Raw genomic sequence first — 25403 nt, 5'->3', positions numbered from 1 at the left:
CCTGGCAATCTAACACAGATTTCCTCTTCAGGGGTTTGCATACTTGTCGAAATTACATGTTCAAAATTTCCTGCATTGGCCGGGAATCGAACCCGGGCCTCCCGCGTGGCAGGCGAGAATTCTACCACTGAACAACCAATGCCTTGGAAGGCTGAGTTAACCTCAAAGGCTGGAAATCGTATCATAAAGCTTTTTTTCCAAGAATATGTTCCACTTTGTGGGCTCAGCAACATTGTTCACCCTAAAAAAAAAGCAGTACTTTCTCCCCGTCGGGAAATTGAACCCCGGTCTCCCGCGTGACAGGCGGGGATACTCACCACTATACTAACGAGGAGCAGGTGGTTTGGACCTTTGAAAAAACGTGGAGCATTGGTACTAACCCTAAGTTTGGAATGTTGGGCTTAAACCCTTCTAACAAAAATATATGTAGAGACTGAATGGTTGGAGCTAGGAACTACTATGACCCCGCTATGGAAAGCTGAGACTCTCACAAACACGTACATGTAATCGATTTTGCTCTATACCGCTCACAAGCCACACAATACTAGTTTGCAGGTGAGGCGTTTGTGGGAAATCCCAGGACATTGTCACAAATGCCAAACTCAAGACAGTTGTCACTGACAAGTTGGTTACTCTTTCCCATTTAACAACTAAAGCCTAGCAAAAAGTTAATCACCTCACACACTGGAAATCTGCAATGGATTCACCAAAGTCTACTGAGAATGAGTAAATGTTCAAAGTCTTATTTTTCAAGAGTCAGTTGAGAATTCGACCAAGACCAGAGATTTCTGTTTGCCTGGCAATCTAACACAGATTTCCTCTTCAGGGGTTTGCATACTTGTCGAAATTACATGTTCAAAATTTCCTGCATTGGCCGGGAATCGAACCCGGGCCTCCCGCGTGGCAGGCGAGAATTCTACCACTGAACAACCAATGCCTTGGAAGGCTGAGTTAACCTCAAAGGCTGGAAATCGTATCATAAAGCTTTTTTTCCAAGAATATGTTCCACTTTGTGGGCTCAGCAACATTGTTCACCCTAAAAAAAAAGCAGTACTTTCTCCCCGTCGGGAAATTGAACCCCGGTCTCCCGCGTGACAGGCGGGGATACTCACCACTATACTAACGAGGAGCAGGTGGTTTGGACCTTTGAAAAAACGTGGAGCATTGGTACTAACCCTAAGTTTGGAATGTTGGGCTTAAACCCTTCTAACAAAAATATATGTAGAGACTGAATGGTTGGAGCTAGGAACTACTATGACCCCGCTATGGAAAGCTGAGACTCTCACAAACACGTACATGTAATCGATTTTGCTCTATACCGCTCACAAGCCACACAATACTAGTTTGCAGGTGAGGCGTTTGTGGGAAATCCCAGGACATTGTCACAAATGCCAAACTCAAGACAGTTGTCACTGACAAGTTGGTTACTCTTTCCCATTTAACAACTAAAGCCTAGCAAAAAGTTAATCACCTCACACACTGGAAATCTGCAATGGATTCACCAAAGTCTACTGAGAATGAGTAAATGTTCAAAGTCTTATTTTTCAAGAGTCAGTTGAGAATTCGACCAAGACCAGAGATTTCTGTTTGCCTGGCAATCTAACACAGATTTCCTCTTCAGGGGTTTGCATACTTGTCGAAATTACATGTTCAAAATTTCCTGCATTGGCCGGGAATCGAACCCGGGCCTCCCGCGTGGCAGGCGAGAATTCTACCACTGAACAACCAATGCCTTGGAAGGCTGAGTTAACCTCAAAGGCTGGAAATCGTATCATAAAGCTTTTTTTCCAAGAATATGTTCCACTTTGTGGGCTCAGCAACATTGTTCACCCTAAAAAAAAAGCAGTACTTTCTCCCCGTCGGGAAATTGAACCCCGGTCTCCCGCGTGACAGGCGGGGATACTCACCACTATACTAACGAGGAGCAGGTGGTTTGGACCTTTGAAAAAACGTGGAGCATTGGTACTAACCCTAAGTTTGGAATGTTGGGCTTAAACCCTTCTAACAAAAATATATGTAGAGACTGAATGGTTGGAGCTAGGAACTACTATGACCCCGCTATGGAAAGCTGAGACTCTCACAAACACGTACATGTAATCGATTTTGCTCTATACCGCTCACAAGCCACACAATACTAGTTTGCAGGTGAGGCGTTTGTGGGAAATCCCAGGACATTGTCACAAATGCCAAACTCAAGACAGTTGTCACTGACAAGTTGGTTACTCTTTCCCATTTAACAACTAAAGCCTAGCAAAAAGTTAATCACCTCACACACTGGAAATCTGCAATGGATTCACCAAAGTCTACTGAGAATGAGTAAATGTTCAAAGTCTTATTTTTCAAGAGTCAGTTGAGAATTCGACCAAGACCAGAGATTTCTGTTTGCCTGGCAATCTAACACAGATTTCCTCTTCAGGGGTTTGCATACTTGTCGAAATTACATGTTCAAAATTTCCTGCATTGGCCGGGAATCGAACCCGGGCCTCCCGCGTGGCAGGCGAGAATTCTACCACTGAACAACCAATGCCTTGGAAGGCTGAGTTAACCTCAAAGGCTGGAAATCGTATCATAAAGCTTTTTTTCCAAGAATATGTTCCACTTTGTGGGCTCAGCAACATTGTTCACCCTAAAAAAAAAGCAGTACTTTCTCCCCGTCGGGAAATTGAACCCCGGTCTCCCGCGTGACAGGCGGGGATACTCACCACTATACTAACGAGGAGCAGGTGGTTTGGACCTTTGAAAAAACGTGGAGCATTGGTACTAACCCTAAGTTTGGAATGTTGGGCTTAAACCCTTCTAACAAAAATATATGTAGAGACTGAATGGTTGGAGCTAGGAACTACTATGACCCCGCTATGGAAAGCTGAGACTCTCACAAACACGTACATGTAATCGATTTTGCTCTATACCGCTCACAAGCCACACAATACTAGTTTGCAGGTGAGGCGTTTGTGGGAAATCCCAGGACATTGTCACAAATGCCAAACTCAAGACAGTTGTCACTGACAAGTTGGTTACTCTTTCCCATTTAACAACTAAAGCCTAGCAAAAAGTTAATCACCTCACACACTGGAAATCTGCAATGGATTCACCAAAGTCTACTGAGAATGAGTAAATGTTCAAAGTCTTATTTTTCAAGAGTCAGTTGAGAATTCGACCAAGACCAGAGATTTCTGTTTGCCTGGCAATCTAACACAGATTTCCTCTTCAGGGGTTTGCATACTTGTCGAAATTACATGTTCAAAATTTCCTGCATTGGCCGGGAATCGAACCCGGGCCTCCCGCGTGGCAGGCGAGAATTCTACCACTGAACAACCAATGCCTTGGAAGGCTGAGTTAACCTCAAAGGCTGGAAATCGTATCATAAAGCTTTTTTTCCAAGAATATGTTCCACTTTGTGGGCTCAGCAACATTGTTCACCCTAAAAAAAAAGCAGTACTTTCTCCCCGTCGGGAAATTGAACCCCGGTCTCCCGCGTGACAGGCGGGGATACTCACCACTATACTAACGAGGAGCAGGTGGTTTGGACCTTTGAAAAAACGTGGAGCATTGGTACTAACCCTAAGTTTGGAATGTTGGGCTTAAACCCTTCTAACAAAAATATATGTAGAGACTGAATGGTTGGAGCTAGGAACTACTATGACCCCGCTATGGAAAGCTGAGACTCTCACAAACACGTACATGTAATCGATTTTGCTCTATACCGCTCACAAGCCACACAATACTAGTTTGCAGGTGAGGCGTTTGTGGGAAATCCCAGGACATTGTCACAAATGCCAAACTCAAGACAGTTGTCACTGACAAGTTGGTTACTCTTTCCCATTTAACAACTAAAGCCTAGCAAAAAGTTAATCACCTCACACACTGGAAATCTGCAATGGATTCACCAAAGTCTACTGAGAATGAGTAAATGTTCAAAGTCTTATTTTTCAAGAGTCAGTTGAGAATTCGACCAAGACCAGAGATTTCTGTTTGCCTGGCAATCTAACACAGATTTCCTCTTCAGGGGTTTGCATACTTGTCGAAATTACATGTTCAAAATTTCCTGCATTGGCCGGGAATCGAACCCGGGCCTCCCGCGTGGCAGGCGAGAATTCTACCACTGAACAACCAATGCCTTGGAAGGCTGAGTTAACCTCAAAGGCTGGAAATCGTATCATAAAGCTTTTTTTCCAAGAATATGTTCCACTTTGTGGGCTCAGCAACATTGTTCACCCTAAAAAAAAAGCAGTACTTTCTCCCCGTCGGGAAATTGAACCCCGGTCTCCCGCGTGACAGGCGGGGATACTCACCACTATACTAACGAGGAGCAGGTGGTTTGGACCTTTGAAAAAACGTGGAGCATTGGTACTAACCCTAAGTTTGGAATGTTGGGCTTAAACCCTTCTAACAAAAATATATGTAGAGACTGAATGGTTGGAGCTAGGAACTACTATGACCCCGCTATGGAAAGCTGAGACTCTCACAAACACGTACATGTAATCGATTTTGCTCTATACCGCTCACAAGCCACACAATACTAGTTTGCAGGTGAGGCGTTTGTGGGAAATCCCAGGACATTGTCACAAATGCCAAACTCAAGACAGTTGTCACTGACAAGTTGGTTACTCTTTCCCATTTAACAACTAAAGCCTAGCAAAAAGTTAATCACCTCACACACTGGAAATCTGCAATGGATTCACCAAAGTCTACTGAGAATGAGTAAATGTTCAAAGTCTTATTTTTCAAGAGTCAGTTGAGAATTCGACCAAGACCAGAGATTTCTGTTTGCCTGGCAATCTAACACAGATTTCCTCTTCAGGGGTTTGCATACTTGTCGAAATTACATGTTCAAAATTTCCTGCATTGGCCGGGAATCGAACCCGGGCCTCCCGCGTGGCAGGCGAGAATTCTACCACTGAACAACCAATGCCTTGGAAGGCTGAGTTAACCTCAAAGGCTGGAAATCGTATCATAAAGCTTTTTTTCCAAGAATATGTTCCACTTTGTGGGCTCAGCAACATTGTTCACCCTAAAAAAAAAGCAGTACTTTCTCCCCGTCGGGAAATTGAACCCCGGTCTCCCGCGTGACAGGCGGGGATACTCACCACTATACTAACGAGGAGCAGGTGGTTTGGACCTTTGAAAAAACGTGGAGCATTGGTACTAACCCTAAGTTTGGAATGTTGGGCTTAAACCCTTCTAACAAAAATATATGTAGAGACTGAATGGTTGGAGCTAGGAACTACTATGACCCCGCTATGGAAAGCTGAGACTCTCACAAACACGTACATGTAATCGATTTTGCTCTATACCGCTCACAAGCCACACAATACTAGTTTGCAGGTGAGGCGTTTGTGGGAAATCCCAGGACATTGTCACAAATGCCAAACTCAAGACAGTTGTCACTGACAAGTTGGTTACTCTTTCCCATTTAACAACTAAAGCCTAGCAAAAAGTTAATCACCTCACACACTGGAAATCTGCAATGGATTCACCAAAGTCTACTGAGAATGAGTAAATGTTCAAAGTCTTATTTTTCAAGAGTCAGTTGAGAATTCGACCAAGACCAGAGATTTCTGTTTGCCTGGCAATCTAACACAGATTTCCTCTTCAGGGGTTTGCATACTTGTCGAAATTACATGTTCAAAATTTCCTGCATTGGCCGGGAATCGAACCCGGGCCTCCCGCGTGGCAGGCGAGAATTCTACCACTGAACAACCAATGCCTTGGAAGGCTGAGTTAACCTCAAAGGCTGGAAATCGTATCATAAAGCTTTTTTTCCAAGAATATGTTCCACTTTGTGGGCTCAGCAACATTGTTCACCCTAAAAAAAAAGCAGTACTTTCTCCCCGTCGGGAAATTGAACCCCGGTCTCCCGCGTGACAGGCGGGGATACTCACCACTATACTAACGAGGAGCAGGTGGTTTGGACCTTTGAAAAAACGTGGAGCATTGGTACTAACCCTAAGTTTGGAATGTTGGGCTTAAACCCTTCTAACAAAAATATATGTAGAGACTGAATGGTTGGAGCTAGGAACTACTATGACCCCGCTATGGAAAGCTGAGACTCTCACAAACACGTACATGTAATCGATTTTGCTCTATACCGCTCACAAGCCACACAATACTAGTTTGCAGGTGAGGCGTTTGTGGGAAATCCCAGGACATTGTCACAAATGCCAAACTCAAGACAGTTGTCACTGACAAGTTGGTTACTCTTTCCCATTTAACAACTAAAGCCTAGCAAAAAGTTAATCACCTCACACACTGGAAATCTGCAATGGATTCACCAAAGTCTACTGAGAATGAGTAAATGTTCAAAGTCTTATTTTTCAAGAGTCAGTTGAGAATTCGACCAAGACCAGAGATTTCTGTTTGCCTGGCAATCTAACACAGATTTCCTCTTCAGGGGTTTGCATACTTGTCGAAATTACATGTTCAAAATTTCCTGCATTGGCCGGGAATCGAACCCGGGCCTCCCGCGTGGCAGGCGAGAATTCTACCACTGAACAACCAATGCCTTGGAAGGCTGAGTTAACCTCAAAGGCTGGAAATCGTATCATAAAGCTTTTTTTCCAAGAATATGTTCCACTTTGTGGGCTCAGCAACATTGTTCACCCTAAAAAAAAAGCAGTACTTTCTCCCCGTCGGGAAATTGAACCCCGGTCTCCCGCGTGACAGGCGGGGATACTCACCACTATACTAACGAGGAGCAGGTGGTTTGGACCTTTGAAAAAACGTGGAGCATTGGTACTAACCCTAAGTTTGGAATGTTGGGCTTAAACCCTTCTAACAAAACTATATGTAGAGACTGAATGGTTGGAGCTAGGAACTACTATGACCCCGCTATGGAAAGCTGAGACTCTCACAAACACGTACATGTAATCGATTTTGCTCTATACCGCTCACAAGCCACACAATACTAGTTTGCAGGTGAGGCGTTTGTGGGAAATCCCAGGACATTGTCACAAATGCCAAACTCAAGACAGTTGTCACTGACAAGTTGGTTACTCTTTCCCATTTAACAACTAAAGCCTAGCAAAAAGTTAATCACCTCACACACTGGAAATCTGCAATGGATTCACCAAAGTCTACTGAGAATGAGTAAATGTTCAAAGTCTTATTTTTCAAGAGTCAGTTGAGAATTCGACCAAGACCAGAGATTTCTGTTTGCCTGGCAATCTAACACAGATTTCCTCTTCAGGGGTTTGCATACTTGTCGAAATTACATGTTCAAAATTTCCTGCATTGGCCGGGAATCGAACCCGGGCCTCCCGCGTGGCAGGCGAGAATTCTACCACTGAACAACCAATGCCTTGGAAGGCTGAGTTAACCTCAAAGGCTGGAAATCGTATCATAAAGCTTTTTTTCCAAGAATATGTTCCACTTTGTGGGCTCAGCAACATTGTTCACCCTAAAAAAAAAGCAGTACTTTCTCCCCGTCGGGAAATTGAACCCCGGTCTCCCGCGTGACAGGCGGGGATACTCACCACTATACTAACGAGGAGCAGGTGGTTTGGACCTTTGAAAAAACGTGGAGCATTGGTACTAACCCTAAGTTTGGAATGTTGGGCTTAAACCCTTCTAACAAAACTATATGTAGAGACTGAATGGTTGGAGCTAGGAACTACTATGACCCCGCTATGGAAAGCTGAGACTCTCACAAACACGTACATGTAATCGATTTTGCTCTATACCGCTCACAAGCCACACAATACTAGTTTGCAGGTGAGGCGTTTGTGGGAAATCCCAGGACATTGTCACAAATGCCAAACTCAAGACAGTTGTCACTGACAAGTTGGTTACTCTTTCCCATTTAACAACTAAAGCCTAGCAAAAAGTTAATCACCTCACACACTGGAAATCTGCAATGGATTCACCAAAGTCTACTGAGAATGAGTAAATGTTCAAAGTCTTATTTTTCAAGAGTCAGTTGAGAATTCGACCAAGACCAGAGATTTCTGTTTGCCTGGCAATCTAACACAGATTTCCTCTTCAGGGGTTTGCATACTTGTCGAAATTACATGTTCAAAATTTCCTGCATTGGCCGGGAATCGAACCCGGGCCTCCCGCGTGGCAGGCGAGAATTCTACCACTGAACAACCAATGCCTTGGAAGGCTGAGTTAACCTCAAAGGCTGGAAATCGTATCATAAAGCTTTTTTTCCAAGAATATGTTCCACTTTGTGGGCTCAGCAACATTGTTCACCCTAAAAAAAAAGCAGTACTTTCTCCCCGTCGGGAAATTGAACCCCGGTCTCCCGCGTGACAGGCGGGGATACTCACCACTATACTAACGAGGAGCAGGTGGTTTGGACCTTTGAAAAAACGTGGAGCATTGGTACTAACCCTAAGTTTGGAATGTTGGGCTTAAACCCTTCTAACAAAACTATATGTAGAGACTGAATGGTTGGAGCTAGGAACTACTATGACCCCGCTATGGAAAGCTGAGACTCTCACAAACACGTACATGTAATCGATTTTGCTCTATACCGCTCACAAGCCACACAATACTAGTTTGCAGGTGAGGCGTTTGTGGGAAATCCCAGGACATTGTCACAAATGCCAAACTCAAGACAGTTGTCACTGACAAGTTGGTTACTCTTTCCCATTTAACAACTAAAGCCTAGCAAAAAGTTAATCACCTCACACACTGGAAATCTGCAATGGATTCACCAAAGTCTACTGAGAATGAGTAAATGTTCAAAGTCTTATTTTTCAAGAGTCAGTTGAGAATTCGACCAAGACCAGAGATTTCTGTTTGCCTGGCAATCTAACACAGATTTCCTCTTCAGGGGTTTGCATACTTGTCGAAATTACATGTTCAAAATTTCCTGCATTGGCCGGGAATCGAACCCGGGCCTCCCGCGTGGCAGGCGAGAATTCTACCACTGAACAACCAATGCCTTGGAAGGCTGAGTTAACCTCAAAGGCTGGAAATCGTATCATAAAGCTTTTTTTCCAAGAATATGTTCCACTTTGTGGGCTCAGCAACATTGTTCACCCTAAAAAAAAAGCAGTACTTTCTCCCCGTCGGGAAATTGAACCCCGGTCTCCCGCGTGACAGGCGGGGATACTCACCACTATACTAACGAGGAGCAGGTGGTTTGGACCTTTGAAAAAACGTGGAGCATTGGTACTAACCCTAAGTTTGGAATGTTGGGCTTAAACCCTTCTAACAAAACTATATGTAGAGACTGAATGGTTGGAGCTAGGAACTACTATGACCCCGCTATGGAAAGCTGAGACTCTCACAAACACGTACATGTAATCGATTTTGCTCTATACCGCTCACAAGCCACACAATACTAGTTTGCAGGTGAGGCGTTTGTGGGAAATCCCAGGACATTGTCACAAATGCCAAACTCAAGACAGTTGTCACTGACAAGTTGGTTACTCTTTCCCATTTAACAACTAAAGCCTAGCAAAAAGTTAATCACCTCACACACTGGAAATCTGCAATGGATTCACCAAAGTCTACTGAGAATGAGTAAATGTTCAAAGTCTTATTTTTCAAGAGTCAGTTGAGAATTCGACCAAGACCAGAGATTTCTGTTTGCCTGGCAATCTAACACAGATTTCCTCTTCAGGGGTTTGCATACTTGTCGAAATTACATGTTCAAAATTTCCTGCATTGGCCGGGAATCGAACCCGGGCCTCCCGCGTGGCAGGCGAGAATTCTACCACTGAACAACCAATGCCTTGGAAGGCTGAGTTAACCTCAAAGGCTGGAAATCGTATCATAAAGCTTTTTTTCCAAGAATATGTTCCACTTTGTGGGCTCAGCAACATTGTTCACCCTAAAAAAAAAGCAGTACTTTCTCCCCGTCGGGAAATTGAACCCCGGTCTCCCGCGTGACAGGCGGGGATACTCACCACTATACTAACGAGGAGCAGGTGGTTTGGACCTTTGAAAAAACGTGGAGCATTGGTACTAACCCTAAGTTTGGAATGTTGGGCTTAAACCCTTCTAACAAAACTATATGTAGAGACTGAATGGTTGGAGCTAGGAACTACTATGACCCCGCTATGGAAAGCTGAGACTCTCACAAACACGTACATGTAATCGATTTTGCTCTATACCGCTCACAAGCCACACAATACTAGTTTGCAGGTGAGGCGTTTGTGGGAAATCCCAGGACATTGTCACAAATGCCAAACTCAAGACAGTTGTCACTGACAAGTTGGTTACTCTTTCCCATTTAACAACTAAAGCCTAGCAAAAAGTTAATCACCTCACACACTGGAAATCTGCAATGGATTCACCAAAGTCTACTGAGAATGAGTAAATGTTCAAAGTCTTATTTTTCAAGAGTCAGTTGAGAATTCGACCAAGACCAGAGATTTCTGTTTGCCTGGCAATCTAACACAGATTTCCTCTTCAGGGGTTTGCATACTTGTCGAAATTACATGTTCAAAATTTCCTGCATTGGCCGGGAATCGAACCCGGGCCTCCCGCGTGGCAGGCGAGAATTCTACCACTGAACAACCAATGCCTTGGAAGGCTGAGTTAACCTCAAAGGCTGGAAATCGTATCATAAAGCTTTTTTTCCAAGAATATGTTCCACTTTGTGGGCTCAGCAACATTGTTCACCCTAAAAAAAAAGCAGTACTTTCTCCCCGTCGGGAAATTGAACCCCGGTCTCCCGCGTGACAGGCGGGGATACTCACCACTATACTAACGAGGAGCAGGTGGTTTGGACCTTTGAAAAAACGTGGAGCATTGGTACTAACCCTAAGTTTGGAATGTTGGGCTTAAACCCTTCTAACAAAACTATATGTAGAGACTGAATGGTTGGAGCTAGGAACTACTATGACCCCGCTATGGAAAGCTGAGACTCTCACAAACACGTACATGTAATCGATTTTGCTCTATACCGCTCACAAGCCACACAATACTAGTTTGCAGGTGAGGCGTTTGTGGGAAATCCCAGGACATTGTCACAAATGCCAAACTCAAGACAGTTGTCACTGACAAGTTGGTTACTCTTTCCCATTTAACAACTAAAGCCTAGCAAAAAGTTAATCACCTCACACACTGGAAATCTGCAATGGATTCACCAAAGTCTACTGAGAATGAGTAAATGTTCAAAGTCTTATTTTTCAAGAGTCAGTTGAGAATTCGACCAAGACCAGAGATTTCTGTTTGCCTGGCAATCTAACACAGATTTCCTCTTCAGGGGTTTGCATACTTGTCGAAATTACATGTTCAAAATTTCCTGCATTGGCCGGGAATCGAACCCGGGCCTCCCGCGTGGCAGGCGAGAATTCTACCACTGAACAACCAATGCCTTGGAAGGCTGAGTTAACCTCAAAGGCTGGAAATCGTATCATAAAGCTTTTTTTCCAAGAATATGTTCCACTTTGTGGGCTCAGCAACATTGTTCACCCTAAAAAAAAAGCAGTACTTTCTCCCCGTCGGGAAATTGAACCCCGGTCTCCCGCGTGACAGGCGGGGATACTCACCACTATACTAACGAGGAGCAGGTGGTTTGGACCTTTGAAAAAACGTGGAGCATTGGTACTAACCCTAAGTTTGGAATGTTGGGCTTAAACCCTTCTAACAAAACTATATGTAGAGACTGAATGGTTGGAGCTAGGAACTACTATGACCCCGCTATGGAAAGCTGAGACTCTCACAAACACGTACATGTAATCGATTTTGCTCTATACCGCTCACAAGCCACACAATACTAGTTTGCAGGTGAGGCGTTTGTGGGAAATCCCAGGACATTGTCACAAATGCCAAACTCAAGACAGTTGTCACTGACAAGTTGGTTACTCTTTCCCATTTAACAACTAAAGCCTAGCAAAAAGTTAATCACCTCACACACTGGAAATCTGCAATGGATTCACCAAAGTCTACTGAGAATGAGTAAATGTTCAAAGTCTTATTTTTCAAGAGTCAGTTGAGAATTCGACCAAGACCAGAGATTTCTGTTTGCCTGGCAATCTAACACAGATTTCCTCTTCAGGGGTTTGCATACTTGTCGAAATTACATGTTCAAAATTTCCTGCATTGGCCGGGAATCGAACCCGGGCCTCCCGCGTGGCAGGCGAGAATTCTACCACTGAACAACCAATGCCTTGGAAGGCTGAGTTAACCTCAAAGGCTGGAAATCGTATCATAAAGCTTTTTTTCCAAGAATATGTTCCACTTTGTGGGCTCAGCAACATTGTTCACCCTAAAAAAAAAGCAGTACTTTCTCCCCGTCGGGAAATTGAACCCCGGTCTCCCGCGTGACAGGCGGGGATACTCACCACTATACTAACGAGGAGCAGGTGGTTTGGACCTTTGAAAAAACGTGGAGCATTGGTACTAACCCTAAGTTTGGAATGTTGGGCTTAAACCCTTCTAACAAAAATATATGTAGAGACTGAATGGTTGGAGCTAGGAACTACTATGACCCCGCTATGGAAAGCTGAGACTCTCACAAACACGTACATGTAATCGATTTTGCTCTATACCGCTCACAAGCCACACAATACTAGTTTGCAGGTGAGGCGTTTGTGGGAAATCCCAGGACATTGTCACAAATGCCAAACTCAAGACAGTTGTCACTGACAAGTTGGTTACTCTTTCCCATTTAACAACTAAAGCCTAGCAAAAAGTTAATCACCTCACACACTGGAAATCTGCAATGGATTCACCAAAGTCTACTGAGAATGAGTAAATGTTCAAAGTCTTATTTTTCAAGAGTCAGTTGAGAATTCGACCAAGACCAGAGATTTCTGTTTGCCTGGCAATCTAACACAGATTTCCTCTTCAGGGGTTTGCATACTTGTCGAAATTACATGTTCAAAATTTCCTGCATTGGCCGGGAATCGAACCCGGGCCTCCCGCGTGGCAGGCGAGAATTCTACCACTGAACAACCAATGCCTTGGAAGGCTGAGTTAACCTCAAAGGCTGGAAATCGTATCATAAAGCTTTTTTTCCAAGAATATGTTCCACTTTGTGGGCTCAGCAACATTGTTCACCCTAAAAAAAAAGCAGTACTTTCTCCCCGTCGGGAAATTGAACCCCGGTCTCCCGCGTGACAGGCGGGGATACTCACCACTATACTAACGAGGAGCAGGTGGTTTGGACCTTTGAAAAAACGTGGAGCATTGGTACTAACCCTAAGTTTGGAATGTTGGGCTTAAACCCTTCTAACAAAAATATATGTAGAGACTGAATGGTTGGAGCTAGGAACTACTATGACCCCGCTATGGAAAGCTGAGACTCTCACAAACACGTACATGTAATCGATTTTGCTCTATACCGCTCACAAGCCACACAATACTAGTTTGCAGGTGAGGCGTTTGTGGGAAATCCCAGGACATTGTCACAAATGCCAAACTCAAGACAGTTGTCACTGACAAGTTGGTTACTCTTTCCCATTTAACAACTAAAGCCTAGCAAAAAGTTAATCACCTCACACACTGGAAATCTGCAATGGATTCACCAAAGTCTACTGAGAATGAGTAAATGTTCAAAGTCTTATTTTTCAAGAGTCAGTTGAGAATTCGACCAAGACCAGAGATTTCTGTTTGCCTGGCAATCTAACACAGATTTCCTCTTCAGGGGTTTGCATACTTGTCGAAATTACATGTTCAAAATTTCCTGCATTGGCCGGGAATCGAACCCGGGCCTCCCGCGTGGCAGGCGAGAATTCTACCACTGAACAACCAATGCCTTGGAAGGCTGAGTTAACCTCAAAGGCTGGAAATCGTATCATAAAGCTTTTTTTCCAAGAATATGTTCCACTTTGTGGGCTCAGCAACATTGTTCACCCTAAAAAAAAAGCAGTACTTTCTCCCCGTCGGGAAATTGAACCCCGGTCTCCCGCGTGACAGGCGGGGATACTCACCACTATACTAACGAGGAGCAGGTGGTTTGGACCTTTGAAAAAACGTGGAGCATTGGTACTAACCCTAAGTTTGGAATGTTGGGCTTAAACCCTTCTAACAAAAATATATGTAGAGACTGAATGGTTGGAGCTAGGAACTACTATGACCCCGCTATGGAAAGCTGAGACTCTCACAAACACGTACATGTAATCGATTTTGCTCTATACCGCTCACAAGCCACACAATACTAGTTTGCAGGTGAGGCGTTTGTGGGAAATCCCAGGACATTGTCACAAATGCCAAACTCAAGACAGTTGTCACTGACAAGTTGGTTACTCTTTCCCATTTAACAACTAAAGCCTAGCAAAAAGTTAATCACCTCACACACTGGAAATCTGCAATGGATTCACCAAAGTCTACTGAGAATGAGTAAATGTTCAAAGTCTTATTTTTCAAGAGTCAGTTGAGAATTCGACCAAGACCAGAGATTTCTGTTTGCCTGGCAATCTAACACAGATTTCCTCTTCAGGGGTTTGCATACTTGTCGAAATTACATGTTCAAAATTTCCTGCATTGGCCGGGAATCGAACCCGGGCCTCCCGCGTGGCAGGCGAGAATTCTACCACTGAACAACCAATGCCTTGGAAGGCTGAGTTAACCTCAAAGGCTGGAAATCGTATCATAAAGCTTTTTTTCCAAGAATATGTTCCACTTTGTGGGCTCAGCAACATTGTTCACCCTAAAAAAAAAGCAGTACTTTCTCCCCGTCGGGAAATTGAACCCCGGTCTCCCGCGTGACAGGCGGGGATACTCACCACTATACTAACGAGGAGCAGGTGGTTTGGACCTTTGAAAAAACGTGGAGCATTGGTACTAACCCTAAGTTTGGAATGTTGGGCTTAAACCCTTCTAACAAAAATATATGTAGAGACTGAATGGTTGGAGCTAGGAACTACTATGACCCCGCTATGGAAAGCTGAGACTCTCACAAACACGTACATGTAATCGATTTTGCTCTATACCGCTCACAAGCCACACAATACTAGTTTGCAGGTGAGGCGTTTGTGGGAAATCCCAGGACATTGTCACAAATGCCAAACTCAAGACAGTTGTCACTGACAAGTTGGTTACTCTTTCCCATTTAACAACTAAAGCCTAGCAAAAAGTTAATCACCTCACACACTGGAAATCTGCAATGGATTCACCAAAGTCTACTGAGAATGAGTAAATGTTCAAAGTCTTATTTTTCAAGAGTCAGTTGAGAATTCGACCAAGACCAGAGATTTCTGTTTGCCTGGCAATCTAACACAGATTTCCTCTTCAGGGGTTTGCATACTTGTCGAAATTACATGTTCAAAATTTCCTGCATTGGCCGGGAATCGAACCCGGGCCTCCCGCGTGGCAGGCGAGAATTCTACCACTGAACAACCAATGCCTTGGAAGGCTGAGTTAACCTCAAAGGCTGGAAATCGTATCATAAAGCTTTTTTTCCAAGAATATGTTCCACTTTGTGGGCTCAGCAACATTGTTCACCCTAAAAAAAAAGCAGTACTTTCTCCCCGTCGGGAAATTGAACCCCGGTCTCCCGCGTGACAGGCGGGGATACTCACCACTATACTAACGAGGAGCAGGTGGTTTGGACCTTTGAAAAAACGTGGAGCATTGGTACTAACCCTAAGTTTGGAATGTTGGGCTTAAACCCTTCTAACAAAAATATATGTAGAGACTGAATGGTTGGAGCTAGGAACTACTATGACCCCGCTATGGAAAGCTGAGACTCTCACAAACACGTACATGTAATCGATTTTGCTCTATACCGCTCACAAGCCACACAATACTAGTTTGCAGGTGAGGCGTTTGTGGGAAATCCCAGGACATTGTCACAAATGCCAAACTCAAGACAGTTGTCACTGACAAGTTGGTTACTCTTTCCCATTTAACAACTAAAGCCTAGCAAAAAGTTAATCACCTCACACACTGGAAATCTGCAATGGATTCACCAAAGTCTACTGAGAATGAGTAAATGTTCAAAGTCTTATTTTTCAAGAGTCAGTTGAGAATTCGACCAAGACCAGAGATTTCTGTTTGCCTGGCAATCTAACACAGATTTCCTCTTCAGGGGTTTGCATACTTGTCGAAATTACATGTTCAAAATTTCCTGCATTGGCCGGGAATCGAACCCGGGCCTCCCGCGTGGCAGGCGAGAATTCTACCACTGAACAACCAATGCCTTGGAAGGCTGAGTTAACCTCAAAGGCTGGAAATCGTATCATAAAGCTTTTTTTCCAAGAATATGTTCCACTTTGTGGGCTCAGCAACATTGTTCACCCTAAAAAAAAAGCAGTACTTTCTCCCCGTCGGGAAATTGAACCCCGGTCTCCCGCGTGACAGGCGGGGATACTCACCACTATACTAACGAGGAGCAGGTGGTTTGGACCTTTGAAAAAACGTGGAGCATTGGTACTAACCCTAAGTTTGGAATGTTGGGCTTAAACCCTTCTAACAAAAATATATGTAGAGACTGAATGGTTGGAGCTAGGAACTACTATGACCCCGCTATGGAAAGCTGAGACTCTCACAAACACGTACATGTAATCGATTTTGCTCTATACCGCTCACAAGCCACACAATACTAGTTTGCAGGTGAGGCGTTTGTGGGAAATCCCAGGACATTGTCACAAATGCCAAACTCAAGACAGTTGTCACTGACAAGTTGGTTACTCTTTCCCATTTAACAACTAAAGCCTAGCAAAAAGTTAATCACCTCACACACTGGAAATCTGCAATGGATTCACCAAAGTCTACTGAGAATGAGTAAATGTTCAAAGTCTTATTTTTCAAGAGTCAGTTGAGAATTCGACCAAGACCAGAGATTTCTGTTTGCCTGGCAATCTAACACAGATTTCCTCTTCAGGGGTTTGCATACTTGTCGAAATTACATGTTCAAAATTTCCTGCATTGGCCGGGAATCGAACCCGGGCCTCCCGCGTGGCAGGCGAGAATTCTACCACTGAACAACCAATGCCTTGGAAGGCTGAGTTAACCTCAAAGGCTGGAAATCGTATCATAAAGCTTTTTTTCCAAGAATATGTTCCACTTTGTGGGCTCAGCAACATTGTTCACCCTAAAAAAAAAGCAGTACTTTCTCCCCGTCGGGAAATTGAACCCCGGTCTCCCGCGTGACAGGCGGGGATACTCACCACTATACTAACGAGGAGCAGGTGGTTTGGACCTTTGAAAAAACGTGGAGCATTGGTACTAACCCTAAGTTTGGAATGTTGGGCTTAAACCCTTCTAACAAAAATATATGTAGAGACTGAATGGTTGGAGCTAGGAACTACTATGACCCCGCTATGGAAAGCTGAGACTCTCACAAACACGTACATGTAATCGATTTTGCTCTATACCGCTCACAAGCCACACAATACTAGTTTGCAGGTGAGGCGTTTGTGGGAAATCCCAGGACATTGTCACAAATGCCAAACTCAAGACAGTTGTCACTGACAAGTTGGTTACTCTTTCCCATTTAACAACTAAAGCCTAGCAAAAAGTTAATCACCTCACACACTGGAAATCTGCAATGGATTCACCAAAGTCTACTGAGAATGAGTAAATGTTCAAAGTCTTATTTTTCAAGAGTCAGTTGAGAATTCGACCAAGACCAGAGATTTCTGTTTGCCTGGCAATCTAACACAGATTTCCTCTTCAGGGGTTTGCATACTTGTCGAAATTACATGTTCAAAATTTCCTGCATTGGCCGGGAATCGAACCCGGGCCTCCCGCGTGGCAGGCGAGAATTCTACCACTGAACAACCAATGCCTTGGAAGGCTGAGTTAACCTCAAAGGCTGGAAATCGTATCATAAAGCTTTTTTTCCAAGAATATGTTCCACTTTGTGGGCTCAGCAACATTGTTCACCCTAAAAAAAAAGCAGTACTTTCTCCCCGTCGGGAAATTGAACCCCGGTCTCCCGCGTGACAGGCGGGGATACTCACCACTATACTAACGAGGAGCAGGTGGTTTGGACCTTTGAAAAAACGTGGAGCATTGGTACTAACCCTAAGTTTGGAATGTTGGGCTTAAACCCTTCTAACAAAAATATATGTAGAGACTGAATGGTTGGAGCTAGGAACTACTATGACCCCGCTATGGAAAGCTGAGACTCTCACAAACACGTACATGTAATCGATTTTGCTCTATACCGCTCACAAGCCACACAATACTAGTTTGCAGGTGAGGCGTTTGTGGGAAATCCCAGGACATTGTCACAAATGCCAAACTCAAGACAGTTGTCACTGACAAGTTGGTTACTCTTTCCCATTTAACAACTAAAGCCTAGCAAAAAGTTAATCACCTCACACACTGGAAATCTGCAATGGATTCACCAAAGTCTACTGAGAATGAGTAAATGTTCAAAGTCTTATTTTTCAAGAGTCAGTTGAGAATTCGACCAAGACCAGAGATTTCTGTTTGCCTGGCAATCTAACACAGATTTCCTCTTCAGGGGTTTGCATACTTGTCGAAATTACATGTTCAAAATTTCCTGCATTGGCCGGGAATCGAACCCGGGCCTCCCGCGTGGCAGGCGAGAATTCTACCACTGAACAACCAATGCCTTGGAAGGCTGAGTTAACCTCAAAGGCTGGAAATCGTATCATAAAGCTTTTTTTCCAAGAATATGTTCCACTTTGTGGGCTCAGCAACATTGTTCACCCTAAAAAAAAAGCAGTACTTTCTCCCCGTCGGGAAATTGAACCCCGGTCTCCCGCGTGACAGGCGGGGATACTCACCACTATACTAACGAGGAGCAGGTGGTTTGGACCTTTGAAAAAACGTGGAGCATTGGTACTAACCCTAAGTTTGGAATGTTGGGCTTAAACCCTTCTAACAAAAATATATGTAGAGACTGAATGGTTGGAGCTAGGAACTACTATGACCCCGCTATGGAAAGCTGAGACTCTCACAAACACGTACATGTAATCGATTTTGCTCTATACCGCTCACAAGCCACACAATACTAGTTTGCAGGTGAGGCGTTTGTGGGAAATCCCAGGACATTGTCACAAATGCCAAACTCAAGACAGTTGTCACTGACAAGTTGGTTACTCTTTCCCATTTAACAACTAAAGCCTAGCAAAAAGTTAATCACCTCACACACTGGAAATCTGCAATGGATTCACCAAAGTCTACTGAGAATGAGTAAATGTTCAAAGTCTTATTTTTCAAGAGTCAGTTGAGAATTCGACCAAGACCAGAGATTTCTGTTTGCCTGGCAATCTAACACAGATTTCCTCTTCAGGGGTTTGCATACTTGTCGAAATTACATGTTCAAAATTTCCTGCATTGGCCGGGAATCGAACCCGGGCCTCCCGCGTGGCAGGCGAGAATTCTACCACTGAACAACCAATGCCTTGGAAGGCTGAGTTAACCTCAAAGGCTGGAAATCGTATCATAAAGCTTTTTTTCCAAGAATATGTTCCACTTTGTGGGCTCAGCAACATTGTTCACCCTAAAAAAAAAGCAGTACTTTCTCCCCGTCGGGAAATTGAACCCCGGTCTCCCGCGTGACAGGCGGGGATACTCACCACTATACTAACGAGGAGCAGGTGGTTTGGACCTTTGAAAAAACGTGGAGCATTGGTACTAACCCTAAGTTTGGAATGTTGGGCTTAAACCCTTCTAACAAAACTATATGTAGAGACTGAATGGTTGGAGCTAGGAACTACTATGACCCCGCTATGGAAAGCTGAGACTCTCACAAACACGTACATGTAATCGATTTTGCTCTATACCGCTCACAAGCCACACAATACTAGTTTGCAGGTGAGGCGTTTGTGGGAAATCCCAGGACATTGTCACAAATGCCAAACTCAAGACAGTTGTCACTGACAAGTTGGTTACTCTTTCCCATTTAACAACTAAAGCCTAGCAAAAAGTTAATCACCTCACACACTGGAAATCTGCAATGGATTCACCAAAGTCTACTGAGAATGAGTAAATGTTCAAAGTCTTATTTTTCAAGAGTCAGTTGAGAATTCGACCAAGACCAGAGATTTCTGTTTGCCTGGCAATCTAACACAGATTTCCTCTTCAGGGGTTTGCATACTTGTCGAAATTACATGTTCAAAATTTCCTGCATTGGCCGGGAATCGAACCCGGGCCTCCCGCGTGGCAGGCGAGAATTCTACCACTGAACAACCAATGCCTTGGAAGGCTGAGTTAACCTCAAAGGCTGGAAATCGTATCATAAAGCTTTTTTTCCAAGAATATGTTCCACTTTGTGGGCTCAGCAACATTGTTCACCCTAAAAAAAAAGCAGTACTTTCTCCCCGTCGGGAAATTGAACCCCGGTCTCGCCGCGTGACCGGCGGGGATACTCACCACTATACTAACGAGGAGCAGGTGGTTTGGACCTTTGAAAAAACGTGGAGCATTGGTACTAACCCTAAGTTTGGAACGTTGGGCTTAAACCCTTCTAACAAAACTATATGTAGAGACTGAATGGTTGGAGCTAGTATGACCCCGCTATGGAAAGCTGAGACTCTCACAAACACGTACATGTAATCGATTTTGCTCTATACCGCTCACAAGCCACACAATACTAGTTTGCAGGTGAGGCGTTTGTGGGAAATCCCAGGACATTGTCACAAATGCCAAACTCAAGACAGTTGTCACTGACAAGTTGGTTACTCTTTCCCATTTAACAACTAAAGCCTTGCAAAAAGGAATGAGTCCCATCTGGTCCGAGATCTACTGTCCTGCAGGTTCAGTCCAACTCTACTTTAGCATATCTGATTCAGCAGCTACTTAGTAGAATCAGCTGTGTTAAATTAGGGTTGGACTGAGAACACTCAGGACTGTAGACCTCCAGGAAGAGGGTTGGCAGTCCTGGTTAAGAAGAATAATTGACACAGCCAGCACATTTTTCCCAAAGTTTATTGCGTCAAACATTTTACACTGCAGAGCTCTGGTCGAGATGGCAGAAATGTATGGTCCAACATTTTTAACAATTCATCTTCATCTACAGTGGCCAAGCTACAAAACAGCCTCTTTGGAAAAAAGTAACTTGGAAGAAAATAACCTAAATTAATTGCCAATCAGTCTTTATACGCCTCTGTACATTGCATCTCAAACTATTTACATATTTTCACCAGGCAAAAAAAGTTGAATTACAAAACATTTCTGCACAATTTCCCAGTAAAAGACCAAGGCGATGATGTTCCTTTTAGTGTGATATCACATATTGACAATAATTTAAAAAATTCTAACAGAATACCTACAAATTAAGCACAAAGAATAAAAGGTTTAAATGAAGCATGACAAAGCCTGAAAACTATAAAAGGACATGTAACATGATATAGAAACCAGAGAAATGTGTTTTAAGTAGTAAGTACAATGTCAAATGTAATCTCAAACAGGACATTTCATGTGCAGTGCTGACATCCAAGTTGGGAAACTCAAAATATTATTACTTACAAAGCAGCCTACTTAGAGGAACAAAAATAAACTAAAAGCCATGGTACCAGAGTGTACTCTATTCATAGTTTTCATATTTTTTGATAAAATAAACATAACACATTGTTCTTTTGTGGTTCCATGTGCAGCCCTTATATATTTGCACTCCAATAGACATTGTTTTCCAGTGAGCCCCAATGTATTTATTTTACAGTATAGTAACAAAACATTTCAAAACAATAACTAAATGGCCCAGATTGAGTAAATTATAGGTAAAAGCATGGTAGCCCAAACCACTAATATTTCATCAAAAACAGTGTTTCATTAGTGCTTTCTTTAATGTTCTAAATATATTGTTTCGTATAACGCTCAGTTTTATAGCATAACCAAAACCTTTACAACAAGCAAGAGGAAAGACTGACAGGTCATTCATTTTTAAGAACTCAGTGGTGTTTTTAGACCAACCCATAGAACACTAAAGGAAACCGAAAATACAAATAAAATACATGCAAATGATATGCATGTTGGCCATTTATCTTGCTGTAAGCATTGAAGTGTTAATGAGAGGGCAGGATGGGAAGACAATAACAGAATATTGATGATTGATGCAAAAACAAGGAACATTGGTATTTTGCTTTGATAACATCTGTTAAACCACTGATAACCACTGATTTAATCAAATGCAAGTTTGTAATTGTAATACCATCAAACCCCACCTGATTGAAATCAGAATAACATATACTGTGTAGGGCCCAAATTGAACACAGAGCTTTAAAAGGGAAATGCTGTCATTTATTCTACAGCAAGACAGGGTCTACATCTCAGTCTTTAAACTCCATGAATAGGCCTAAACATACAATACTCATCTAGACATTGTCTGTGCCCCAAATGGGACAATATTCCCTATATTGTGCACTACTTGGTCAAAAATAGAGAATAGGCTGCAATTTGGGACACATTATTATCTAGAGATAATGGGCAAGAGTCAAAGGTCAGTAGTAGTTTCAAGAGCTGCACTAAAAAGCAGCAATAATTTAGATGATTTTGAAAACAAAACTTGTATACCGTATGTACATCAGAGCTATGCAAATGATGTAAACACAACCACCTGTCAGTGCTTTCTCAGGCTGCCAGTCAAACAGTGCATCCTTTCCAACGGTCATGACTGTTAGTATAGTAAAGGGAAGAGTAGGACTTGACTTTCAGACTATCGTGCTCTCAACTCCTCCCACATACATAGTCACTTGACTTCTGTTTTTGGGATTCGCTGTGTTAATTATCCATGATGCTACTTTCAAAAAGTATTCAATTTGGGAAGACAGACTTAAGTCTCCTTTAAACATCTAAGGCACACTTTTTATCCAACTCAAATCAAAGCATACAGTGCATGCGGAAAGTATTTAGACCCCTTAACTTTTTTTCCACATTTTGTTAAGTCACAGCCTTATTTTAAAATTGATTAAATAAAAAAAAATTCCTCATCAATCTACACACTAACCCATAATGACAAAGCGAAAACAGGTCGACATTTTTGCAAATGTATTACAAATAAAAAAGATACCTTATTTACATAAGTATTCAGACCCTTTGCTATGAGACTCAAATTGAGCTCCGGTGCATCCTGTTTCCATTGATCATCCTTGATGTTTCTACAACTTGGATTTAGAAAAGGAACACACCTGTCTATATAAGGTCCCACAGTTGAACGTGCATGTCAATTCAAAAACCAAGCCATGAGGTTGAAGGAATTGACTGTAGAGCTCCGAGACAGGATTGTGTAGAGGTACAGATCTGGGGAAGGGTGCCAGAAAATGTCTGCAGCATTGAAGGTTCCCAAGAACACAGTGGCCTCCATCATTCTTAAATGGAAAAAGTTTGTAACTGCCAAGATTCTTGCTAGAGCTGGCCGCTCAGCCAAACTGAGCAATCGGGGGAGAAGGGCCTTGGTCAGGGAGGTGACCAAGAACCCGATGGCCACTCTGACAGTGCTTCAGAGATCCTCTTGCGGAGATGGAAAAACCTTCCAGAAGGACAACCATCTCTGTAGCACTCTACCAAATCAGGCCATTATGGTAGAATGGCCAGACAGAGTCCACTCCTCAGTAAAAGGCACATGAAGGCCCACTTGCAGTTTACCAAAAGGCAATTAAAGACTCCCAGACAATGAGAAACAAGATTCTCTGGTCTGATGAAACCAAGATTGAACTCTTTGGACTGAATGCCAAGCATCACATCTGGAGGAAACCTGGCACCAGTGAAGCATGGTGGCAGCAGCAGCATCATGCTGTGGGGATGTTTTTCAGCGACAAGGGACTGGGACACTAGTCAGGATTGAGGAAAAGATGTATAGAGAGATCCTTGATGAAAACCTGCTCCAGAGCACTCAGGGACTTCAGACTGAGGTGAAGGTCCACCTTCCAACAGGACAACGACCCTAAGCAAACAGCCAAGACAATGCAGGAGTGGCTTTGGGACAGGTCTCGGAGTGTCCTTGAGTGGCCCAGCCAGAGCTGGTTCTTGAACCCAATCAAATATCTCTGGAGAGACCTGAAAATAGCTGTGCAGAGACACTCCCCATCCAACCTGACAGAGCTTGAGAGGATCTGCAGAGAAGAATGGGAGAACTCCCCAAATACAGGTGTGCCAAGCTTGTAGCATCCTACCCAAGACTCGAGGCTTTAATCGCTGCCAAAGGTGCTTCAACAAAGTACTGAAAAAGGGTGTGCATACTTATGTAAATGTGATTTCATTTTATTTATATTAATTTGAAAACATTGATATAAACTTGTTTTTGCTTTGCCATTATGGGGTATTGTGTGTAGTTTGATGAAGGGAAAAAAACAATAGAATCCATTTTAGAATAAGGCTTTAACGTTACAAAATGTGGCAAAACTCAAGGGGTCTGAATAATTTCCGAATGCACTATATTTCTGTTATGACTGAATTAACATAGTGGACCCGTCCTGGCAGGTAGATTCAATCTCCTTTGAAGAGAAAAGAGAATAATAATAATAAACAAACATATTCACAGAAAGTGACCAGGGCCATCTTGTGGCATGTCAATTTTTCAGGGCAAAACCAATTTAGAAATACTTTATGGAGCGCAGAGATACTGGTTATATTCTGCAGGAGTTGACCAATATTATTATTACTATTATTATAGGATGGGTCTGGAATGGATGGATACCTGTAGTTCTATAGGCCTTTTCAGCTGGGTGAAGTAAATATTGGCCATGACACCGCTTTTGATCAAACAAAATTTTACTGAAACGATATAAAAATAGTGATAATATAATAAGGCTAATAAATAAGCTTTTTATCATCACTGCTTTGCATTACCACAGGAGAAGGGTGGGAGGACTCTTTGACCCCTCCCAAAAGTTATTCAGCCAACCTTCCCACTGTCTAACCCCCAGGGGATACAGGGCCCAGAGGGGTGGCCAGGCCACAGTCAGTTGGCTGTGTGACAAATTATTCAGAAAGGGAGAGTCTCATTCAACTCACTACAGGTCTAGCAGGCCCTGCTGCCTCCAGAGATCCAGAGGTGGATGTGATAGTTGTTTTGTTAATGGACCCATCCATGTGACCAACAGAGGACGAGGACCCGGAAGTGTGTGGGACACAGGGTCTCTGAACATCAGTTTCATAGGTAGTTGGGAAAAATTTAATAAAAGTTGACTTTGTATCTATATGAACAACTTGTAGAAGGACTTGGGATCCTGCTTTCGCCTGATGGCCTGTCAATAAATAAAGCCAAATAGGATGTCCCGGACAGGGTTATCCAGGGCTGGGTACTGTAGGAGTACGGCAGGAGTAAGCAGGGCTGTGTAGTGCTGGGTGGGGTTGAGAAAAAGTCACTGTGTCTCGCAGGTGTCCAGTCGGAGCCACTGCAGTCCCTGCCGTGTGTGACGCACCAGAGAGCTCATGGTGGAGGTCAGGCTCAACTGGCCCAGAGCTGAGTCCAGCTCAGACAACAAACCTAGAGAGACAAAAAAAAAAGATAAGCGCCTGGATAAGTTAATACCAACATTAGATGGAGTAGCAGGAAAGAAATGCTCACATGAATATTACTACAACCATCACCAGTATTTTTTTCCCAGTCATCATGACCTCAAGTAATGATATATAGAACTACA

General features: G+C 43.3%; 1 protein-coding gene and 51 non-coding genes across 52 annotated transcripts in view; all 52 read right to left on the bottom strand.

Moving 5' to 3' along the window:
- Positions 1-71: 71 nt before the first annotated feature.
- Positions 72-142, bottom strand: trnag-gcc (transfer RNA glycine (anticodon GCC)). The gene has a single exon. It is a non-coding gene; the product is annotated as a tRNA-Gly (tRNA).
- A 120-nt stretch (positions 143-262) lies between these two features.
- On the bottom strand, positions 263-334 carry trnad-guc (transfer RNA aspartic acid (anticodon GUC)). Its single transcript has one exon. It is a non-coding gene; the product is annotated as a tRNA-Asp (tRNA).
- A 532-nt stretch (positions 335-866) lies between these two features.
- Positions 867-937, bottom strand: trnag-gcc (transfer RNA glycine (anticodon GCC)). Its single transcript has one exon. It is a non-coding gene; the product is annotated as a tRNA-Gly (tRNA).
- Positions 938-1057: 120 nt separating this feature from the next.
- On the bottom strand, positions 1058-1129 carry trnad-guc (transfer RNA aspartic acid (anticodon GUC)). The gene has a single exon. It is a non-coding gene; the product is annotated as a tRNA-Asp (tRNA).
- A 532-nt stretch (positions 1130-1661) lies between these two features.
- trnag-gcc (transfer RNA glycine (anticodon GCC)) lies at positions 1662-1732 on the bottom strand. The gene has a single exon. It is a non-coding gene; the product is annotated as a tRNA-Gly (tRNA).
- A 120-nt stretch (positions 1733-1852) lies between these two features.
- On the bottom strand, positions 1853-1924 carry trnad-guc (transfer RNA aspartic acid (anticodon GUC)). Its single transcript has one exon. It is a non-coding gene; the product is annotated as a tRNA-Asp (tRNA).
- Positions 1925-2456: 532 nt separating this feature from the next.
- On the bottom strand, positions 2457-2527 carry trnag-gcc (transfer RNA glycine (anticodon GCC)). The gene has a single exon. It is a non-coding gene; the product is annotated as a tRNA-Gly (tRNA).
- A 120-nt stretch (positions 2528-2647) lies between these two features.
- trnad-guc (transfer RNA aspartic acid (anticodon GUC)) lies at positions 2648-2719 on the bottom strand. The gene has a single exon. It is a non-coding gene; the product is annotated as a tRNA-Asp (tRNA).
- Positions 2720-3251: 532 nt separating this feature from the next.
- Positions 3252-3322, bottom strand: trnag-gcc (transfer RNA glycine (anticodon GCC)). Its single transcript has one exon. It is a non-coding gene; the product is annotated as a tRNA-Gly (tRNA).
- Positions 3323-3442: 120 nt separating this feature from the next.
- Positions 3443-3514, bottom strand: trnad-guc (transfer RNA aspartic acid (anticodon GUC)). Its single transcript has one exon. It is a non-coding gene; the product is annotated as a tRNA-Asp (tRNA).
- A 532-nt stretch (positions 3515-4046) lies between these two features.
- On the bottom strand, positions 4047-4117 carry trnag-gcc (transfer RNA glycine (anticodon GCC)). The gene has a single exon. It is a non-coding gene; the product is annotated as a tRNA-Gly (tRNA).
- A 120-nt stretch (positions 4118-4237) lies between these two features.
- Positions 4238-4309, bottom strand: trnad-guc (transfer RNA aspartic acid (anticodon GUC)). The gene has a single exon. It is a non-coding gene; the product is annotated as a tRNA-Asp (tRNA).
- A 532-nt stretch (positions 4310-4841) lies between these two features.
- trnag-gcc (transfer RNA glycine (anticodon GCC)) lies at positions 4842-4912 on the bottom strand. Its single transcript has one exon. It is a non-coding gene; the product is annotated as a tRNA-Gly (tRNA).
- A 120-nt stretch (positions 4913-5032) lies between these two features.
- On the bottom strand, positions 5033-5104 carry trnad-guc (transfer RNA aspartic acid (anticodon GUC)). The gene has a single exon. It is a non-coding gene; the product is annotated as a tRNA-Asp (tRNA).
- A 532-nt stretch (positions 5105-5636) lies between these two features.
- On the bottom strand, positions 5637-5707 carry trnag-gcc (transfer RNA glycine (anticodon GCC)). Its single transcript has one exon. It is a non-coding gene; the product is annotated as a tRNA-Gly (tRNA).
- Positions 5708-5827: 120 nt separating this feature from the next.
- On the bottom strand, positions 5828-5899 carry trnad-guc (transfer RNA aspartic acid (anticodon GUC)). Its single transcript has one exon. It is a non-coding gene; the product is annotated as a tRNA-Asp (tRNA).
- Positions 5900-6431: 532 nt separating this feature from the next.
- On the bottom strand, positions 6432-6502 carry trnag-gcc (transfer RNA glycine (anticodon GCC)). Its single transcript has one exon. It is a non-coding gene; the product is annotated as a tRNA-Gly (tRNA).
- Positions 6503-6622: 120 nt separating this feature from the next.
- trnad-guc (transfer RNA aspartic acid (anticodon GUC)) lies at positions 6623-6694 on the bottom strand. Its single transcript has one exon. It is a non-coding gene; the product is annotated as a tRNA-Asp (tRNA).
- Positions 6695-7226: 532 nt separating this feature from the next.
- Positions 7227-7297, bottom strand: trnag-gcc (transfer RNA glycine (anticodon GCC)). Its single transcript has one exon. It is a non-coding gene; the product is annotated as a tRNA-Gly (tRNA).
- A 120-nt stretch (positions 7298-7417) lies between these two features.
- On the bottom strand, positions 7418-7489 carry trnad-guc (transfer RNA aspartic acid (anticodon GUC)). Its single transcript has one exon. It is a non-coding gene; the product is annotated as a tRNA-Asp (tRNA).
- Positions 7490-8021: 532 nt separating this feature from the next.
- trnag-gcc (transfer RNA glycine (anticodon GCC)) lies at positions 8022-8092 on the bottom strand. Its single transcript has one exon. It is a non-coding gene; the product is annotated as a tRNA-Gly (tRNA).
- Positions 8093-8212: 120 nt separating this feature from the next.
- On the bottom strand, positions 8213-8284 carry trnad-guc (transfer RNA aspartic acid (anticodon GUC)). The gene has a single exon. It is a non-coding gene; the product is annotated as a tRNA-Asp (tRNA).
- Positions 8285-8816: 532 nt separating this feature from the next.
- On the bottom strand, positions 8817-8887 carry trnag-gcc (transfer RNA glycine (anticodon GCC)). Its single transcript has one exon. It is a non-coding gene; the product is annotated as a tRNA-Gly (tRNA).
- Positions 8888-9007: 120 nt separating this feature from the next.
- On the bottom strand, positions 9008-9079 carry trnad-guc (transfer RNA aspartic acid (anticodon GUC)). Its single transcript has one exon. It is a non-coding gene; the product is annotated as a tRNA-Asp (tRNA).
- Positions 9080-9611: 532 nt separating this feature from the next.
- On the bottom strand, positions 9612-9682 carry trnag-gcc (transfer RNA glycine (anticodon GCC)). Its single transcript has one exon. It is a non-coding gene; the product is annotated as a tRNA-Gly (tRNA).
- Positions 9683-9802: 120 nt separating this feature from the next.
- trnad-guc (transfer RNA aspartic acid (anticodon GUC)) lies at positions 9803-9874 on the bottom strand. The gene has a single exon. It is a non-coding gene; the product is annotated as a tRNA-Asp (tRNA).
- A 532-nt stretch (positions 9875-10406) lies between these two features.
- Positions 10407-10477, bottom strand: trnag-gcc (transfer RNA glycine (anticodon GCC)). Its single transcript has one exon. It is a non-coding gene; the product is annotated as a tRNA-Gly (tRNA).
- A 120-nt stretch (positions 10478-10597) lies between these two features.
- Positions 10598-10669, bottom strand: trnad-guc (transfer RNA aspartic acid (anticodon GUC)). The gene has a single exon. It is a non-coding gene; the product is annotated as a tRNA-Asp (tRNA).
- A 532-nt stretch (positions 10670-11201) lies between these two features.
- On the bottom strand, positions 11202-11272 carry trnag-gcc (transfer RNA glycine (anticodon GCC)). The gene has a single exon. It is a non-coding gene; the product is annotated as a tRNA-Gly (tRNA).
- Positions 11273-11392: 120 nt separating this feature from the next.
- trnad-guc (transfer RNA aspartic acid (anticodon GUC)) lies at positions 11393-11464 on the bottom strand. Its single transcript has one exon. It is a non-coding gene; the product is annotated as a tRNA-Asp (tRNA).
- A 532-nt stretch (positions 11465-11996) lies between these two features.
- On the bottom strand, positions 11997-12067 carry trnag-gcc (transfer RNA glycine (anticodon GCC)). The gene has a single exon. It is a non-coding gene; the product is annotated as a tRNA-Gly (tRNA).
- A 120-nt stretch (positions 12068-12187) lies between these two features.
- Positions 12188-12259, bottom strand: trnad-guc (transfer RNA aspartic acid (anticodon GUC)). The gene has a single exon. It is a non-coding gene; the product is annotated as a tRNA-Asp (tRNA).
- Positions 12260-12791: 532 nt separating this feature from the next.
- Positions 12792-12862, bottom strand: trnag-gcc (transfer RNA glycine (anticodon GCC)). The gene has a single exon. It is a non-coding gene; the product is annotated as a tRNA-Gly (tRNA).
- A 120-nt stretch (positions 12863-12982) lies between these two features.
- Positions 12983-13054, bottom strand: trnad-guc (transfer RNA aspartic acid (anticodon GUC)). The gene has a single exon. It is a non-coding gene; the product is annotated as a tRNA-Asp (tRNA).
- A 532-nt stretch (positions 13055-13586) lies between these two features.
- On the bottom strand, positions 13587-13657 carry trnag-gcc (transfer RNA glycine (anticodon GCC)). Its single transcript has one exon. It is a non-coding gene; the product is annotated as a tRNA-Gly (tRNA).
- A 120-nt stretch (positions 13658-13777) lies between these two features.
- Positions 13778-13849, bottom strand: trnad-guc (transfer RNA aspartic acid (anticodon GUC)). The gene has a single exon. It is a non-coding gene; the product is annotated as a tRNA-Asp (tRNA).
- Positions 13850-14381: 532 nt separating this feature from the next.
- On the bottom strand, positions 14382-14452 carry trnag-gcc (transfer RNA glycine (anticodon GCC)). The gene has a single exon. It is a non-coding gene; the product is annotated as a tRNA-Gly (tRNA).
- Positions 14453-14572: 120 nt separating this feature from the next.
- Positions 14573-14644, bottom strand: trnad-guc (transfer RNA aspartic acid (anticodon GUC)). Its single transcript has one exon. It is a non-coding gene; the product is annotated as a tRNA-Asp (tRNA).
- Positions 14645-15176: 532 nt separating this feature from the next.
- On the bottom strand, positions 15177-15247 carry trnag-gcc (transfer RNA glycine (anticodon GCC)). The gene has a single exon. It is a non-coding gene; the product is annotated as a tRNA-Gly (tRNA).
- A 120-nt stretch (positions 15248-15367) lies between these two features.
- On the bottom strand, positions 15368-15439 carry trnad-guc (transfer RNA aspartic acid (anticodon GUC)). Its single transcript has one exon. It is a non-coding gene; the product is annotated as a tRNA-Asp (tRNA).
- Positions 15440-15971: 532 nt separating this feature from the next.
- Positions 15972-16042, bottom strand: trnag-gcc (transfer RNA glycine (anticodon GCC)). Its single transcript has one exon. It is a non-coding gene; the product is annotated as a tRNA-Gly (tRNA).
- A 120-nt stretch (positions 16043-16162) lies between these two features.
- On the bottom strand, positions 16163-16234 carry trnad-guc (transfer RNA aspartic acid (anticodon GUC)). Its single transcript has one exon. It is a non-coding gene; the product is annotated as a tRNA-Asp (tRNA).
- Positions 16235-16766: 532 nt separating this feature from the next.
- On the bottom strand, positions 16767-16837 carry trnag-gcc (transfer RNA glycine (anticodon GCC)). Its single transcript has one exon. It is a non-coding gene; the product is annotated as a tRNA-Gly (tRNA).
- Positions 16838-16957: 120 nt separating this feature from the next.
- On the bottom strand, positions 16958-17029 carry trnad-guc (transfer RNA aspartic acid (anticodon GUC)). The gene has a single exon. It is a non-coding gene; the product is annotated as a tRNA-Asp (tRNA).
- A 532-nt stretch (positions 17030-17561) lies between these two features.
- On the bottom strand, positions 17562-17632 carry trnag-gcc (transfer RNA glycine (anticodon GCC)). The gene has a single exon. It is a non-coding gene; the product is annotated as a tRNA-Gly (tRNA).
- Positions 17633-17752: 120 nt separating this feature from the next.
- trnad-guc (transfer RNA aspartic acid (anticodon GUC)) lies at positions 17753-17824 on the bottom strand. Its single transcript has one exon. It is a non-coding gene; the product is annotated as a tRNA-Asp (tRNA).
- A 532-nt stretch (positions 17825-18356) lies between these two features.
- Positions 18357-18427, bottom strand: trnag-gcc (transfer RNA glycine (anticodon GCC)). Its single transcript has one exon. It is a non-coding gene; the product is annotated as a tRNA-Gly (tRNA).
- Positions 18428-18547: 120 nt separating this feature from the next.
- Positions 18548-18619, bottom strand: trnad-guc (transfer RNA aspartic acid (anticodon GUC)). The gene has a single exon. It is a non-coding gene; the product is annotated as a tRNA-Asp (tRNA).
- Positions 18620-19151: 532 nt separating this feature from the next.
- Positions 19152-19222, bottom strand: trnag-gcc (transfer RNA glycine (anticodon GCC)). The gene has a single exon. It is a non-coding gene; the product is annotated as a tRNA-Gly (tRNA).
- A 120-nt stretch (positions 19223-19342) lies between these two features.
- Positions 19343-19414, bottom strand: trnad-guc (transfer RNA aspartic acid (anticodon GUC)). The gene has a single exon. It is a non-coding gene; the product is annotated as a tRNA-Asp (tRNA).
- A 532-nt stretch (positions 19415-19946) lies between these two features.
- On the bottom strand, positions 19947-20017 carry trnag-gcc (transfer RNA glycine (anticodon GCC)). Its single transcript has one exon. It is a non-coding gene; the product is annotated as a tRNA-Gly (tRNA).
- Positions 20018-24011: 3994 nt separating this feature from the next.
- LOC139408944 (AF4/FMR2 family member 1-like) overlaps positions 24012-25403 on the bottom strand; it is a 69700-nt gene continuing 68308 nt past the window's right edge. Inside the window, exon 19 of the mRNA XM_071153447.1 lies at positions 24012-25246. Within this exon, the coding sequence (XP_071009548.1) occupies positions 25122-25246 (125 nt within the window). The 3' untranslated portion in view covers positions 24012-25121. The remainder of the gene's footprint in view (positions 25247-25403) is intronic.

This window comes from Oncorhynchus clarkii, chromosome 5 (genome assembly GCF_045791955.1).
Source record: "Oncorhynchus clarkii lewisi isolate Uvic-CL-2024 chromosome 5, UVic_Ocla_1.0, whole genome shotgun sequence".
Lineage (NCBI taxonomy): Eukaryota > Metazoa > Chordata > Actinopteri > Salmoniformes > Salmonidae > Oncorhynchus > Oncorhynchus clarkii.
Note: the sequence above shows the minus strand (reverse complement) of the source record. Positions and strands in the feature narration are given on the sequence as shown.